The sequence below is a fragment of the Crocuta crocuta genome, unplaced genomic scaffold (assembly GCF_008692635.1).
Source record: "Crocuta crocuta isolate KB4526 unplaced genomic scaffold, BGI_CrCroc_1.0 scaffold333, whole genome shotgun sequence".
NCBI classification, from domain to species: domain Eukaryota; kingdom Metazoa; phylum Chordata; class Mammalia; order Carnivora; family Hyaenidae; genus Crocuta; species Crocuta crocuta.
In genome coordinates, this window is record NW_027532856.1 from 1,349,410 (window position 1) to 1,367,358 (window position 17,949).

The 17,949-nt window shown below is 38.2% G+C and overlaps 1 protein-coding gene across 2 annotated transcripts in view; it reads right to left on the reverse strand.

The window, feature by feature from the left end:
* Nucleotides 1-2,963: 2,963 nt before the first annotated feature.
* USP32 (ubiquitin specific peptidase 32) overlaps nt 2,964-17,949 on the reverse strand; it is a 222,821-nt gene continuing 207,835 nt past the window's right edge. For both annotated transcript variants that reach the window (XM_077745524.1, XM_077745523.1), the window contains exons 28-34: nt 16,766-16,852; nt 15,721-15,841; nt 9,882-10,073; nt 6,675-6,963; nt 4,581-5,005; nt 4,004-4,096; nt 2,964-3,289 (exon numbers count right to left, since the gene is read on the reverse strand). In XM_077745524.1, the coding sequence (XP_077601650.1) occupies nt 3,116-3,289; nt 4,004-4,096; nt 4,581-5,005; nt 6,675-6,963; nt 9,882-10,073; nt 15,721-15,841; nt 16,766-16,852 (1,381 nt within the window). In that variant the 3' untranslated portion in view covers nt 2,964-3,115. The remainder of the gene's footprint in view (nt 3,290-4,003; nt 4,097-4,580; nt 5,006-6,674; nt 6,964-9,881; nt 10,074-15,720; nt 15,842-16,765; nt 16,853-17,949) is intronic.

The window sequence follows — 17,949 nt, forward strand, 5'->3', positions numbered from 1 at the left end:
AACTGGAATCTCTATTCCTTAAACTACATATTCTGGCTCTGGCCTAGTAAAATCTTATATACCACCTTTAAAATAGTTGGGGGAAATGTGGCAATTCATCGGTTTGCTTCAATTCAGTAAGGTCTACACTTAAGAAAGGAGCCCACAGCGAGCAATGCCACCAAGTGGTGGAGAGATTTTTATGTAGAAACGCCAGAGAGACTGGGAGGCGGAAGACCTCTCTCAATTTAAAGGGCCACTCAGAAACTAGAAACAGACACAGACTGGCACTTTAGAAACTATGTGTTAGTGTTGATGACTTTCTGGATCTTTTTTCTGTTTGTCTCCTTAAATAAGCTACCACTGCTGCTGATTCAACATGTTTCATCTATACATTTTTAATGTGTATCCCTGTTTTTGAGAATGTGAACAAAGAGCTACTAAATTAGCAAGAGTCAAAACAAAACAAAACAAAAACCTCTTTGCAAAACATGATTGAATCTCATGGGGGAAGGATTTCACATTCAATGAGCACTTACTGCCAAGCTTTTATAGACTTCATTTACTTAAGATAAGGATAAGAGGTAGGCATTCTATTTCTAAAGATAAACCAACAGGAACTGAGGGTGAAGGACCCACAGCTCTAAATCTTCAACTCTTGTCAACACTGCCAAGTGCTTCCTTGGAGACCTCCCAACAGACACAACCAGGGGCATCCTTGGTTTCTCAGCGTTCTCTAGAAGCCCAGGATCATTTCAAGGCATTATTCAATAAGAAGTCTTCCTCTTCACCTTCTCTCCTAATCTGCAAAACAACTATTATTAAGGCCTCCTACATCAATTCTCTGTTCACCACCAGCTCTGCAGCCCCCGCCCCTCCACACTGCCCAATGCCTTCCAAACAGGTTCCTAACGGGGATGTAAGCACAGTTAAAATCAATTCAGCTGGTCACTGCAGGTGTGTTGTTCTACCTTCAACAGTGTCCATTCTCTCAGAGATGGGAGCATCCACTCTAAGCCAGGTAAGTATTATTTGAGTTAAGAGGATTAAACAGGGTCACAGAAAGAAAGGCTGGAGAATCTGACTTTTTTCTTTACTTGTATAGACGAAAACCAGCACATAGATGCATCCACAGTATTTAATTTGTTTGGAGAATAGTTACAGATAAACCAGTACACTCCATATACAATTACCAATACTTTTTTATACAGCTCATATTTCAGTACATCAACACTATTTTATTTACACTCTATTTATGTACATTAACATCTTTCTAAAGTCAGTGCATTGTCAACAAGTTTTATACAGTAATTTACAAGGTGAATGTAGTTAATCGTTAATTTAATAAATTTTCTGCTAGTCATGAATTAAAAAATTAATTACAACCAATGTAACAAACACAGATCAAACAACATTAGTAGATTGTGCTACCTGCTTAAATAAAATATCTGTAAGTAAATTATTTAAAATCTTCCACTTTTTCATGGGACTTGTCCAGGTACAAATGGACAGATTTTTATATAACTGAAATTACGAAACTTACAAAGTCTGCATTTTGTCTGACTTTATCATATTTTACCATTTAGGCCACTCCTTCCTACTTGTAATTACAGTCTTTTTCTGAATAGGGTCTAAACTTAGGTAGCCATTTAAGACAACCTTTCCAAATGCTCTGAGAAGAACTGGGTAATAATCGGCCTCAAATATCAGAACACAAATGCTTTATTACATTGGTACCTACTATCTATGAGGAAGGAAGGTTAATGAAATCTGACAATGAGAATCATTTCCAGGTTCCAGATGAATAAAAAAATGCTGAAATAAAAGTGAAATGTTTACTTCACGTATATCTAAAAACAACACAGGGGGGGAAATGCTGCCTGAAATAAATAACATTTATACTTTCGTTCCAGTTTTGAATTATCAGAGAAAGAAAATGAAGTGAAGAAACATAACTTTTGATGACCACTACTGTGAAATTATTAAAAAAAAAAAAGACAAATACAAAAATTAAAAAAAAATGGACGTGCAAACAAAAGTTTACTTCCTAAACCCACCAATTAAATTAAAAATACACACTATCGGTGTTTGGGATGTGTTTTGTTTTTAAATTTAATATGATGAGGCAGATTACCCCATATTCAAGTTAATTTATAGCCCTTACAGCCATCAAATATGAGCAAGTTTAAAAAAATTCATTTGCATGTATTCTCTCTTTTTTTTAAAGTGCAAAACAAAGAAACAAAGAACAACCGCTAGTTGTACAACACCATCCAGCGTCGATGCCACTTTCCCTCTCAGAAGCTCTTTGTGCAACATGGGCATGTGACGATGGTGCGGATATTGGCAACTATCCTACTGCGCTCAGCAATGGTGGGGGATACATTTTTGAGGACATGTGAAGTAACCTCAAGGTAAGATGCCTCTAACTGGAGGGCTATTTTAGCTCGATTTCTCAGGATACTTGTTTTTTTTTTCCCCATACAGGGTCTCCAACCAAGGCCCTGGGTAGAAGGCACACAGCTCTTAAGAGATTCTCATTTTNGAAACAAAAAGCAAGAACGGCATAGAAAGAGTGGGAAAATGGTTTAAAAAACAAACAGAAAAATGTGTGTCCATGCCTTATGAATCCTTTGTACACGTTCCGATCTTGCTTTCTCACATCTTGTCAATAAAATGGAATAAAACTTCAAGAAAACGGAGGTAGCATATCATGTCGTCCCCAGACAACACTATAATTTTTTGTTTTACTTTGACTCCAAGGAAATTCTTAGCATTTTGTTATGATTATTGGTAAACTCTACACTCACTACATGTTTGTTTATATCTGGACAAGCACAATTTAGTTCTTATTTGGTCCCAGGTGGCTGGTGCCAAACCCTTTTGTTTACAGGCTAATGGTGGGCTCCGCCTGAAAGTTCTCTACCAGAGAGCTTGTGTGAGACACTTCCAAACCAAAGTATTACTACTGTTATGCTAACTGCTATTTTAATTAGGATTTTTATTTTGTGCTTCAGGGTCACAGGATAAAATAACTACATTTAGCTTGCCTTTCACAGAGACGCTTCTGCCAAATGTCAGCTACAGGGAGTCATCTCCCTCACCACCAGCCTGTCTAGCAGCCAGAGTGGTAGCTTTACTGTAACACACAATACTTTTTGTAATCGGACTCAAAGTCTTCATCCATGCTGCTTGTGTCTGCCATCTTTTTGCCATCGATCTTTGGCAGAAATTGTGCATAGTCTATCCCCTGCTGCTCATAGAAAAGAATGTAGGCAGAGTCGGTGTCAATTTCATCAGGGTGAAGTTCCTGAAGAGGCAAGAAAAAAGCCTTTAATAAAAAAATGTCATCACTGTGCTGGCCCGAAATCCTTGCTAGAGAAGGGAGGACCAACCCTCTTTAATTACTAACCAGACTGATTCCAATCAGCTTAACATTTTGGCTGTCTGACATATGCTCTAAACTAAGCCCCATTATTTTCAATGTTTGTTTTGGGGAAAATATTCTGACTACAGACAGTCAAAGGAATGACTAAAACAAACAAAAACCCATCAAATTCTAATAGCTCAAAATATAAGAACTTTTCCTCATTAACCAATATCTTCTTTTTCCTCACCATTCATGTTTTCATTCTCTACCGTGCATATCATCTAAAAAATTTTTTTTAATGTTTATTTTTGAGAGAGAGAGGGAGAGAGAGGGAGACAGAGAGAGAGAGAGCTGGGGAGGGGCTGAGAGAGAGAGGGACAGAGGATCCAAAGCGGGCTCCACACTGACAGCAGAGAGCCTAATGTGGGGCTTGAACTCACAAACGATGAGATCGTGACCTGAGCCAAAGTCGGACACTTAAATGACTGAGCCACATAAGTGCCCCTGTACATCACTTTTGTTCCTTTAATACTGAAGGCACCTATATACTAACAGAAATATTTCCTATTGAGGACAAAGTCCATTATTTCAACAAATGTCCCCTAGATCTGTTGACATTTGTTTCTTTGTTATTTAAAGACTGAGGATATTTACCTTACAGCTGCTGTCATTATAACAGTACCACTTGCAGTTTGGGTTTTTGGCATAAGTGACGTAATGGCCCCCACCCAGAATTCCTGAATGGCACTGTAAGAGAGAAAACAGAGGTATGTTAGTAGTTAACAGTAGTCTGGTCAAGGCATAGTACTAGGACCCAATGGGGAAAACACCAATCACTTAGGTAATTAAGATGTTTTGGAACCATCTACCTTTTTCTAAAAACAAGACAGAAAGAAAAATCAAAATTTAAAAGCTCCAAATCTTACTATTTTATAGTTGTAATTAGTTTTTAGAAAGAAAAAATTCTTAGGAGTACATAATTTTGCATGACTTGAACCCATGACTCCAATTATAATGATTATATGAGTATGCCCTGCATTACACTGGGAGCATCTTGGATTCTATCCAAAAGGCCAAGATATCTACTGTTAATTTTGTCTCAGTGCCCAGCAAATAAGCAGGCCCTGAAAAAATGACTAATGAGTGAATGAATGAATGAATGAATGGAGATGAATGAACAAACCCTTGAAAAGCACAGATCATTCTGAAAACCATGTAACAAAACACTTACCGAAATTGCATATAGATTATAAATAGGCTTAACACGAACATCTTCTCTTTGGTCATCAGTGCTGTCTTCTTCACTGTGGTTTTCAAGCTGACCATTGCTGTAGCCATTGCCACATGCCTCATGCTCATAAAGAAATCCATTGGCCAGAGCTACTTCGTGGTCCTGGGGGGTGACCAGTTCAGTTTGGCTGCCCCCTAGCATGTGCCCCCGGCTCAAGGAATCAGCCAGCTCACAAACTTGCCCAGCTCCATTCTCTTTGCTGGCATCCAAGTTTTCCTTACTACTTGACAGTTTATTTTTGCTGCCAATCTGGGGTAGTCGGAGCCTCCCTTTGCTCCTCCCTAAAGTCCTAGGGCTACTGTTAGGGCTGCTATTTTTGCTGGAGGGACAGCTGGCTCCACTTTTTCTTGATGAAGAAGGCGAACCTGTGATAGGGAGAAAAGGAAAAGATTCATAAATCCAAATGCCAAAAGTTTAACCAGCCACCAAATGCTAACTTTGAAGCCAACTTCACAAGTGTACACATAAAGGTAAATACAGGGGTGTTCTGACCAGCTACTTTTTATTCCTATTATGCAATGACAAGTTATATTCTTGTCTTCCTCAGGCCAAGCTCCCCTAGGCAGCCAATGTCCTGAAAATGTGAAGTACCATGTAGAGGCTTAAAAACAGCAGAAAGATAAGGGGCACCTGGGTGACTCAAGCAACTGGTAAATTAAGCATCCAACTTCGCCTCAGATCATGATCTCACAGTTTGTGGGTTCAAACCCTGCACTGGGCTCTCTGCTGTCAACATAGAGCCCACTTCAGATCCTCTGTACCTCCCCTTGTTTCCCCTCCCCCATTCTCTGTCAAAAATAAATAAAAACATTTTAAAAAACAACAAAAAACAAACAAACAACAGGGTGCCTGTGTGGCCCAGTCAGTTAAGCGTCTGACTTTGGCTCAGGTCATGATCTCATGGTTCCTGAGTTTGAGTCCCGTGTCAGGATTTGTGCTGACAGCTCAGAGCTTGGAACTTGCTTTGGACTCTGTGTATCCCTGTCTCTCTGCCCTTCCCTGTTTTCTCTGTCTCTCAAAAGTAAATGTTGAAAAAAATTTGTTTAATAAGTTAAAAAAAAAAAAGATGAATGATAAAAAAACAAAATAAAAACAACAGAAAATGTACGCCTGAAACTAATGTAACTGTGTTTAATTATACTGGGTTTAAAATAAAATAAAATAAAAAAATAAAAATAAAATAGCAGAAAGATAATTTAGGTCAGATTCAGTTCAAAACAAACAATTGGACTAAGGTATTACAAATACATACTCTCCTTTTGTTAAATTAGAGTATAAAATATGATTAAGCACTCACTATTGGTAGGCACAGTATTGGGAATTCTTTCTACTATTTCTACCTCTTTAGATCCTATAAGGAAGTGGGTCTCTAAGATTTTGGTTACAGCCTCACTCACCTCCTTATATACTCTTAAAAGTTGCTGAAGACCTTAGAACTTTTGTTATGTAGGTTAGGTATGTATGTATGTTATATTATATACAATATCAATCATAATAGAAATTAAAACTGAAACATTTAAAAATACAAAACATAAGCACATATTTCACTGACGATATCATCACATATCATGGTGGCTCTGACTCCACTACATATCTGTGAGAGAATGAAAGTGAAAAGGTGAATACTGTCTTAGTATTTTTATGAAAGAACTTTAAATTCTTCAGGCCCCCTGAAAGGGTTCCCAGGCCTTTGAGAACCTCCACTGTAAGGGAACAAGTATGATAACTTAATTATTCATGATCACCATATATGTCAGGCATTATATAAAGTGCTTCACTCTTGATGCAGCAAATCCTCAGATGCTGTGAACTTTTACAAATGAGAAAATAGATCCAGGGAGGCTGTATCTCTTGCTAAAAGTCACATGGGTGATTAAAATCTAGACAGGTCTCATTCCAGATAGGTTCCTTCTACCTCATCCCAAACTGGTGCTTCAGAGTGGAAGACAGGGAAACATGCAATCCACAAGAGGACCCAGGAAAGCCCCTCTCAGGGTGACATTTGGGCCTCTGAGGCCCTTCAGCCTTCCTCACCTTTAGGGCTACTGATGATGTTTGCACTGAGTGAAGATGGGCTCTTGCTCAGGAACACATCCTCTTCCCCAGCTGGATTCTGAGCATCCACTTTCCTCATCTCTCCTGGCAGAACCCTGGGCTCAGAGAGGTCATCCCCCTGGGGTGTGAGTGGTTTACACTGACAGAGAGCTGGGTCTCTTGGTACCAGAAAAGCACTAGGGTCAAAACTTTCACGAGGAAATTTAACAATTTTCTGTGATTTTATCCATCGACCATTTACAAATTGAAATCGTTTAAGGTGAATAATCTGGAGAAGGAAAGGTGAAAAACAATTACTTTAAAGGATTCTGAAGATATAAAATACATTTAAAAAACCTCAAGTCTAATACATGTTCAAGAATATATATATTTTTTCAAAAAGAATGTATTTTATTATGTAACAGAGTTATCAGTGGGGCTGGGCCTCTGGCCTTTAGATATATAGCTAACATGGTAATCTCCCTAATTTCATAGCCTATGCATATCCAAAATTCTCTCCCAAATTTCTGCAACATCCTGGGTACCTATACATTGCGTGTCTTTTTCTGCTTCCTGGGCCTGTGACCCAGACTGACCTTTACCTTTCTCCAACATCACAGAAAATCCATTCACAAATATACTCATGAAGACAGAAGACTATATTGAATATTTTGAAGAAAAATGGAAGAATTGTTCATGGATGAAACTTACCCAATCCTCTCATTTCTTACCACGTCCTTTGGTTGCCACTAGGGAGTTTCAATGTCCTAAAGAGCATAATAAGAATCTCCCTTTTCCTTTTTGGTTTCTCTTTTCTTTTTCAAGAACATCAAATTCCTCTAATCTTTATACAGTGCTATAACACAATCCAGTGTGGGCACAGATGCTTGGGTGGCTACCTCTGTCCTAAATACTAGCAATTTACTATTTATATAAAAGAGAAACCCTTCCTAAGGAGCATACTGGTATATGGATCTATAGCAGTCCACCAAGCTCTCAACATAATACTTATTCTTCATTATTCTTTAAAGACATCAAAAACATATTTTCCTTATATAAATGCTTTTACTGCTTATGTCCTATATGATTATTATATAAGTATATATAATTATCAAACTCGACATTTAAAATCTATATACTTAATCTCATACTAATTATACCTCAATTAAAAAAAAACTTGGCCCCTTCCTACTACTTACCTATCCCAAGCTTGCCCTGTCCTTTATTAAATTTTATTTTTATTTATTTATTTAATAGTTTATTGTCAATTGGTTTCCATATAACACCCAGTGCTCATCCCCACAAATGCCCTTCTTCATGCCCATCACTCCCCTACCCCTCCCACCCCATCTGCCCTCAGTTTGTTCTTGGCATTCAAGAGTCTCTCACGGTTTGCCTCCTTCCCTCTCCCCCACTATTTTTCCCCTTCTTGTCCCCCATGGTCCTCCGTTAAGTTCCTCCTAATCCTCCTATACATGCAAACATATGGTATCTGTCCTTCTCTGCCTGGCTTATTTCGCTCAGCATAACACCCTCAAGTTCCACCCATGTTGCTACACATGCCCAGATTTCATTCCTTCTCATCACCATGTAGTATTCCATCGTATAGATAAAGCACATCTTCTTGATCCATTCGTCAGTTGATCCTGCCCTGCCCTTTTGTCTCTTCCCAGAATTCTCATCCCCGGAGCTAGCTAATCAATATTATTAATTTCCTATGTATCCTTTCCTGGGAAGCTGTTCTGGTCTAAGAAAAGAAAAACCCACATTTACAGTCTCACATGGTAACAGGAAGAAGACATAAATAAAAAAGTACACACAAGGTCTAGTTAAAATATATCAATGCCTGGGGTTCCTGAGTGGCTCAGTCGAGTGAGTGTCCGACTTCAGCTCAGGTCATGATTTTGAGGTCTGTGAGTTCGAGCCCCACATCAGGCTCTGTGCTAACAACTTGGAACCTGGAGCCTGCTTCGGATTCTTTGTCTCTCTCTCTCTCTCTGCCCTCCCCTGCTTGCGCTCTCTCTCTCTCTCTAAAATAAATAAACATTAAAAAAATTTTTTTAAATATATCAATGCCTTACAGTCACATTTGCTTCCACCCGTACAGAAAAAAATTTTTTTAAAAAATAAACATTAAAAAAATTTTTTTAAATATATCAATGCCTTACAGTCACATTTGCTTCCACCCGTACAGAAAAAAATTTTTTAAAAAAATTTTTAAATATTTATTTGGAGGGAGACAGAGTGTGAGCAGGGGAGGAGCAGAGAGAGAGGGAGACACAGAATCCAAAGCAGGCTCCAGGCTCTGAGCTGTCAGCACAGAGCCCGACCGGGGCTTGAACCCATGAACTATGAGATCATGGCCTGAGCGGAAGTCAGATGCCCAACCGACTGAGGCACCCAGGTGCCCTAGAAAATATTTTCTGAAATCAACAGGAAGATCTGTCACTTCAAACTCTCCTGACAAGCAACAGAAGCATCTTCTACTCCATGAAGGAAGAAGGCAGAGGTAGTAAATCACATGTAAAAGAACACATAAGCCTGAGTGAACCTGTGTGCTTGTGCTGTGGCCATGTGACCAAGTACAGTAGGACTGGAGACTCAGGCTCAGCTGCACTTCTAGAAGAGCCTAAACGGCAAGCATAAAGATTATCTCTCTAGAGTCACAAGTGCTTTTACCTTCGCTAAAGTTCAAATTCATCAGGATGCAGAACTTGTGGTACTTCTCACATACTGCGCTGAACTACAATTATTGGTCTATATGACTTCTCTCTCCTTCCAGCCTGTATGCTCCTTCAGAGCAGAAACTGGTAATAACATGTGTAGAACAATTAAGCTCTGTGTGCAACACAAAATCCTTGCACAGCAAAAGTGTTTTAAACACTGCCACAGGGAGGGTTTTATTCTCAAAAGTAACAAAATTCCTATTAGTTCGGGGCGCCTGGGTGGCTTGGTCGGTTAAGCGTCCGACTTTCCGACTTTCGCTTAGGTCATGATCTCGCGGTTTGTGGGTTCGAGCCCCGCGTCGGGCTCTGTGCTGACTGCCAGCTCGGAGCCTGGAGCCTGTTTCAGTCTGTGACTCCCTCTCTCTCTGACCCTCCCCTGCTCACGCTGTCTCTCTCTCCTAGAAATTTAAAAAAAAAAAAAAAAAAAAAATTCCTATTAGTTCATGGCTTCTTTCTCTCAAGAGGCAGGGGTGAAACATACCAGGATAGGGGGAAGCCTCCAGAGATCCAGCTTCTTGGTTGCCAAGCAGTGGGTCTTACACTTGGAACAGTAGTACATTTCATTTTCCCCTAGCTCCTCCTCACTGGTGAAAGCACGGAGGCAGCTGTCCAGGTTGATGGGCTCAGCTTGTGCTCGCCGACTCTGTTCCACACTCTCATGTTCATCTACAACCTGGAGGTGGAGGGAATAAGAGGAATAGGAGAAGGGGTGTAAGGGAGGGAGTGAGCTTAAATGGTCCCATGACTATGTACCATCCGTTAGGTGACTCACTCTCATTTTACTCTGTATGAGGAAAAAGAAAACATAACCCAAACTAGAGTCTTTGAGCAAATGCCGTATTTCCACATTTACCTCCGGAATTACATCAATAACATCCTGGATCAAATTTCTATTTATATGACAAAATAGCGTTTCTTGAACATTTTCTGAATACTTCAAAATGACAAAAACAAGAAACTGCCTATTTTACAACCTTTTAATTTAATGGTATATTTTATTTAATCCAATATATCCAAAACTGTATCATTTCAACATGTGATCAATAAAATAATTATTGATGACATGTTTTAGATTCCTTTTTACTAAGTCTTCGGAACCTACAATACTTCTTAATTTGAATTGGGCACATTTAAGTGTTCAATAGACTAGTGGCTATTGCATCTCTTTTTATAATTTTCAAATTCTGAAACAGCTTACATGTGAGCTCATCCTCAAGTCAAGGGTGAGTTGAGATTAGGCCATTTATTTTCAATCACAAAGACAGAACATTATCAATATGCTGCAGGCTTTATAGCAGCTAGGAGAAATAATATCATCACTGGAACACAGATGCCAGTTATAGATTAAATAAGAAAGGGTACCAAAAGAGCTCGACATGAGAAAGCAACATACCAGAGCATGAAACCTCACAGGATAAAACTCATTTGTATAATAATGCCATGTAACAGAATTACCAGAATACCATGAGTATCCTCTGTCTTCTGCTTCACGGGGCCTTTTTATCTGAGGCAGCAACAGAGAGATGGCAATAAAAGCAAGAACAGGCTCAAAAAAAGCCTATGTTGAGAAGGCCCCTAATACCTGCCCAAATCTCTCAGGTTCCATTAACCAGCATGCTAGACTTTGGAGTCATAAGGATGTAAATCTAAGAAAGGAGAGAGAGCAGAGGGGTAGTGTGCAAGTATACGTGTTGGAGGTAGTGTGGGATCAGGAAGGAGAGGAGGATGTATCTAGAATACAACAGAAAAGGAAGAATTCTCCCTCTCCTGTTCTTGGCTGCCACTTAACAGCAATGGAGAACGAGGGTGGGTGAGGCCTAGCACCAGGACTTTGAATGCTACCACAAGACTACAACACAGATCTTTTCATCTCAGGGTGAGGCCTTGACACTAAGTCTAACAATAAGTACCTCTCTTTCTGGGAAAAGGGCACACCATATGTCTATTACCAAACTTCTTACTCATCCCTTCCAGAAGCAAATTTACTCTCTTTGCCTGAGGCAACTTCCCTTCTGTTTTCCTTCCTGAACTCATGATGGGAACATTAAGCTGCCTGGCTTACAAACTGGCATGGCTGAGCACATTCAAGTTTTCATGTGTGTCTTTTTCCTGACATGAGAGGATAGCTGAGTCATAGGCTGTCAAATGTTGTGGCTAATCATGCAATTAACGGTTTTAGCATTGCATCACTAGCCGTTTCTAAAGACCTCATATAAAAAGAGGATCTTAGAGGAAAGTCCTCTTTTTCAGAATGGTAAATCTAGCTTGATTTTAGGTCACAGCCTTCTTTTCTGATACTAACTTTCATCATCTTTAGAGCTAGTCATCCAAGGAAAAACTAACATGCTTCAATGTCAGTGGAAATATGTTGCATCATGGTTGCTGGAATCAAGAGTAGAAAGAGAGTAATAGTCTTTTCTCATAGCCAGTTAAACATTATCCCCATTATTTCTATCAGGGATGCTTTATGGCCAACCACAAATTACAGTAAGCTAGTAAAGACTGTTGATCTTTATTGACTATATTTCTTAAGGAACACACAGGCTATAGAGCTAGGTGGAGACAGGGAGAAAGGCTGATAAAAAATGTATCTGTGGACTGACAATAATTTTTATTTATCAATAAAATTTCCCTAAATGACAAAGAATCCCTTTTAATCTCTTGGGATCCATTCCCAGATCCTCTACCACGATTCAAATAGTTTAAATCACTCACTGGCATCCTCCTTCTGCTTGAAGGCTCATCATTAAAAAAGAATATAAGGAATGAAGTCACAGCTTTCTCACATGATAAAGAATATTAGAAAAAGAGGGAGGTATAAGAAGTTATCTAGTTCAATTATCTTTTGAGGAATGTGAAGTGTAAACAGGTGAAAAATAAAAAGCAAGTGACTAACAGCAATTGTCTTTTTTCTGTTTACCAAATAAAACATTCACATAGAAATTTTGGAAAGCATAGAAAAATATAAAAAGGCAGGGAAACTTTTTTATTCTTAATACAAACACTGTCAAAATATTGGCAGCTTTTCTTCTGTCCTTTTCCTAAATAGTATTTTTTTTTATATTGAAAAGATTTTTCAGTATATGCAATTTTATACTTCCTTTAAAGAAAACCCATGACACCTCTTTGGTTAGGTTTATTCCTAGGTATTTTATGGGTTTTAGTGCAATTGTAAATGGGACTGATTCCTTGATTTCTCTTTCTGTTGCTTCATTATTGGTTTATAGGAATGCAACTGATTCTGTGGATTGATTTTATATCCTGAGACTTTGTTGAATTCATGGATTAGTTCTAGCAGTTTTTTGGTGGAATCTTTTGGGTTTTCCATATACAGTATCATGTCATCTGAGAAGAGCGGAAGTTTGACTTCCTCCTGGCTGATCTGGATGCCTTTTATTCCTTTGTGTTGTTTGACTACTGAGGCTAAGACTTCCAATACTATGTTGAATAACAGTGGCGAGAGTAGACATCCCTGTCATTCCTGATGTCAGGGGGAAAGCTCTCAGTCTTTCCTCATTGAGGATGATATTAGCAGTGCGTTTTTCATATATGGTTTTTATGATCTTGAGGTATGATACTTCTATCCCTACTTTCTTGAGGGTTTTTATCATGAAAGGATGCTGTATTTTGTCAAAAATCTATACACCACTCTTCACAGAGGTAGAACAAACAATCCTAAAATTTGTATGGAAACAGAAAGACCCTGAATAGCCAAAGCAATTTTGAAAAAGAAAACCGAAGCTGGAGGCATCATACTCCTGGACTTCAAGTTATATTACAAAGCTGTAATCATCAAGACAGTATGGTGTAGGCACAAAAACAGACACTCAGATCAACAGAACAGAGAACCCAGAAGTAGACCCACAAATGTATGGACAACTAATCTTTGATGGAAGGCAGGAAGGAAGGAAGGAGGAGGAGGAAGGAAGGAAGGAGAAAGGAAGGAAGGAATGAGGAAGGAAGGAAGGGAAGAAAGAAAGACTATCCAATGGAATAAAGACAGTCTTCAGCAAATGGTGCTGGGAAAACTGGACAGCAACATGCAGAAAAATGAACCTGGACCACTTTCTTACACCATACACAAAAATAAACTCAAAATGGATGAAAGACCTAAACATAAGACAGGGAGCCATCAAAATCCTAGAGGAAAAAGCAGGCAAAAGCCTCTTTATCCTTGGTCGCAGCAACTTCTTACTCAATACGTCTCCAGAGGCAAGGGAAACAAAAGCAAAAATGAACTACTGGGACCTCATCAAAATAAAAAACTTAAGCACAGCAAAGGAAACAACCAGCAAAACTAAAAGGCAACCGACAGAATGGGAGAAGATATTTGCAAATGACAAATCAGATNCTCTTTTGCATTGCTGGGGGAAATGCAAACTGGTGTAGCCACTCTGGAAAATAGTTTGGAGGTTCCTCAAAAAATTAAAAATAGAAATACCCTATGACCCAGCAATTGCACTACTGGGTATTTATCCAAGAGATACAGGTATGCTGTTTGAAGGGGCACATGCACCCCAATGTTTATAGCAGTGCTATCGACAATAGCCAAAGCACAGAAAGAGCCCAAATGTCCATTGATGGATAAATGGATAAAGAAGATGTGGCACGCGCACATGTGCACGTGCAGGCATGCGCGCACGTGCGCGCGCGCACACACACACACACAGGAGTATTACTAGGCAATCATAAAGAATGAAATCTTGCCATTTGCAACTACATAGATGGAACTAGAGGGTATTGTGATAAGCCAAATTAGTCAGAGAAAGACAAATATCATATGACTTCACTCATATAAGGAATTTAAGATGCAAAACAGATGAACATAAGGGAAGGGAAGCAAAACTAATATAAAAACAGGGAGGGGGACAACATATAAGAGACTCTTAAATATAGAGAACAGAGGGTGCTGAAGGCTGTGGGAGGGGGGATGGGCTAAATGAGTAAGAGGCATTAAAGAATTTACTCTTGAAATCATTGTTGCACAATATGTTAACTAACTTGGATGTAAATAAAAAAGTAAATTAAAAAATACCTGGCATTGTTAAGTATCTTCCATATATGTCAGTAAGAACTCCTGATAATCATCATTTTCAGTGACTGCATAATATTTTATCCAATTAATACACTATGCTTTATTTAACCAATCTTCTAATGTGGGACAAACACAAGTTGTCTCTCATTTTTTTAGTATTTTAAAAACTGCTATGATGAATATCTGTCAGCCTTAAAGTATTGCCCTAGAATAAATTCCTCGAAGGGAAATTTTAATGGGATAAACAACATAAAATATATGGGTGATAATGTCAATTTTGTACCAAGGTATATCACTTTGTCTACGTGACTCTCTAAGCACATGCAGACATCACAGGTAGAAAGAGAAATTTAGTGGGCAGCAATCAGTCACGTGGCTGCAGTTCCCAGCAAGGCAGGATATCTCAATAGCAAGTTGGTTTCCATGGTATCCTAAGAGCATCACTGAAAGTGGAAATGGGGTGAGATTTAACAGGTCACGTAGGCCTTTCTTTCTATAAGCAGGATGTCCTCCAGAGCTTTTCAGATTGTACACTGGAAATTTCCATCAAGAGCCACATAAATGAAAAAACAGTAATTCTTCATGTGACTAAAAAAAAAAAAATCCTTTGATTCTACTGCATTTATTTCCTCATCAGATGCGTCATATCTCTATCCACCAACTATCTAGCCAATCTATACTTCAACAATTTTTGGCAAATAGTTTTAAGAGTTAGTATGGAGTTAGCAGTTTTTCTGAAGTACCATTTTCAAAACGTAAACACTTTGAAAATGTAAAACCTGTTTTGGTAGAGGAATGCTAAGTGTGAAGAAATAGCCACTGAGATATACTCTTAGGTGCCCAATCTTAAAACATTCAATCTTTTCTTTAATTTTTCTGATCACTATGTTCATTAAGCAGCTATAGCCCTGGGATGCCTTCGAGCTGAGTTACAGTGGTTACCAAATGCTGCAGCTATAATAACAATAAATAGGCAAAGAGGTATTTATTTATTGCTTAGTATGTGATGGCCAAACAATATAACATCTTAATCATACCCAGAGTTTCGAGATTTACTTATTAGTGGTATTTTTTGAAATGTAATGTCCCAATACAAGTAACTCAAGAAGTGGGAAAATTGAAACATCCATGTAATCATGTCAATATATAAGTGCCATAGGGAATACCAATGAATGTTTTACTGATTGTATTTAGATCACCTAAAACAGAAATGTCACAATACAGTTAAAATGCAGAAATTTTTACATATAAAAACTACCATCTTATGGTTGACTTGAGTACTTACCCTTTCCTGTGATGTTTGATAGCGGAGGTGAAGAGCTGTGGGGTCCCAATCTACAGCAATATAGGCATTTCCAATGAAAGCTCTGTCTTCTCCACAATCAATTTTACAGCCTCTGCAAAATCTAAAAGGGTGAAAATGATCTATTAAGGAAGGAATAATTATGAAAGAATCAAAGTTTTCTTTATCAGAAATATTCTCCCTTTCTACTTCGCCACTTTCTTTCTTGGGTTCAGAATGTGTCATAGCCTCTAACTTAAGACTGATAAATATACGAGTATGTATTAGTAATTATTTTTATTTCAGGGAAGCATGCTTATCTCTTCTCAAGTCTTTGGTTTTTCAAAGCACTTGATAACCATTTGTTAATCCACACGAGTATGTGGACTTTATGGAAAATAAATGACACGGGGACTGGATATTTGAGATAACACACCTCTAAGAAAATTCTAAATTTAGTTATTTAATGCTCTGAGGTAGGACAATTCATCTGATATAACAATGCCTATTTCCTTGTTTGTAAAGTGACACACTAAATGTCTGTAAAAATTTATGGGAAGGGAGGGACTATGACAAAATCATGATTTTAATGCCTATTTCGATTCCATTTGCTAAGTCTATCATAGTTCTCTGAAGGCTGACTTCAGTAATCAGGTAGTTTGCAAGCTGCAACAATACTGACCAATCAGTCTCCATATTTCTTCTAAAAATCAAAAACAGGCTTCCAGGAAGTCTAGTAAGTAGGCTATGTTCTACTATGCTCAGAATTGCTAAACTGATTTATATATAAGGAGCAGAAGGTAATCAATAATAATGTTGATCATAAACTATGAATTTAATGAGGAGCATAGAGTTTACAAATCCAACTAAGGCTCAAGAGCAAAAGTCAACTATCAACTATATAAGAAAAAAGGAAACAACAATTGTGAGGTTTATTTCAAGCTTATTATTTAATATTACTTCTAAAAACTAGAAACCTTATGAAAAAGGTAGAATATCTGAAGCTGCAATGCTACTAAAATTTTTCTTTTACAGAAGGTTACTTTACCTATACCATGGGCACCAAGCACAGGAGTTCCCATCTTTCTGCACAACTCGTAGAGTGAAGGGATACTGATAGCCCATACTGTCATCACTGAAACAGAACATAAACCAAAGAGTATAAAAAACATTTCTGATTTGAGGTCTCAACTCCTTTTCATTTTCTCTTGAAGTAACCCTAGGAAGGGGCATCTGTCAGAGCAGTATGCTCATGGTTGAGAGTTCAATGCGAGTTATTTTAACCCATTAGCAGCAGTCCTGTACCAACCCCACTCAGGGCTCTCATGCTGTATTCCTGCTTACAGAAGGGTAGACAGACTAGACTGCCAGATGTCTCTGAGAGAGTACATGTGGTCCACACAAATTTTATAAGATAATCATGAAATCAAATACCAATTATCCTTCAGCCCTAATTCTATCACAAGATTTAATTCACATTAAACTAAAATAATTAGACCTTTCCATGACAAGAACATTGACACAGCACAGAAAGCCAAAAGATCATAAAGGTTTTTAGAAGAGCTGACTATATATTTAGAATTTTTTTTTAAGTTTTGATTAAGTAATCTCTACACCCAATGTGGGGCTCAAACTCATGACCCCAAGATCAAGAGCCACATGTTCTTCCAACTAAGCCAGCTAGGTTAGGTGCCCCAGAAGCTTTCTTGAATCTGAATCCTGACGCAGTACATTGTGAGGCACCCCTTTTCCATGCCTAACTACTCAAAGATATAAGCTACCTAACATTTTTAGAATAATGTCTTTTAACTGCAAGACAGCCTTGATTCTCTCACTTAAGAAAGTATTTATTCATCCTTACCCCAATAAGAAGCAATGCAAGACAACACATTTGGCAACTGGTAGTAGCTGTTACATGGTTACTAAAGTAATGAAACCACGATAAGGACTTTACCACCTCCAAAACTCTCAGTTCCAAGTATCCTACTCTGCAACAACTACATCCTAGCTTTTTAAATCACTTATTCTAGTATTATTACTCTAATAATTCTGTGACCAAAGAGAAACTGCTAATTACTGCCCTCAAATCCTCACTTTCCTCCTTATCCACTGATGCTCAAAATAATCATCTTTTATATAGATCCTCGATTCCAGGAATTTGTCCATCTAATCTAAACATTCAAATTTACTGACATTAACACTCACAAAAATAGAGAATTATGCAATGAACCC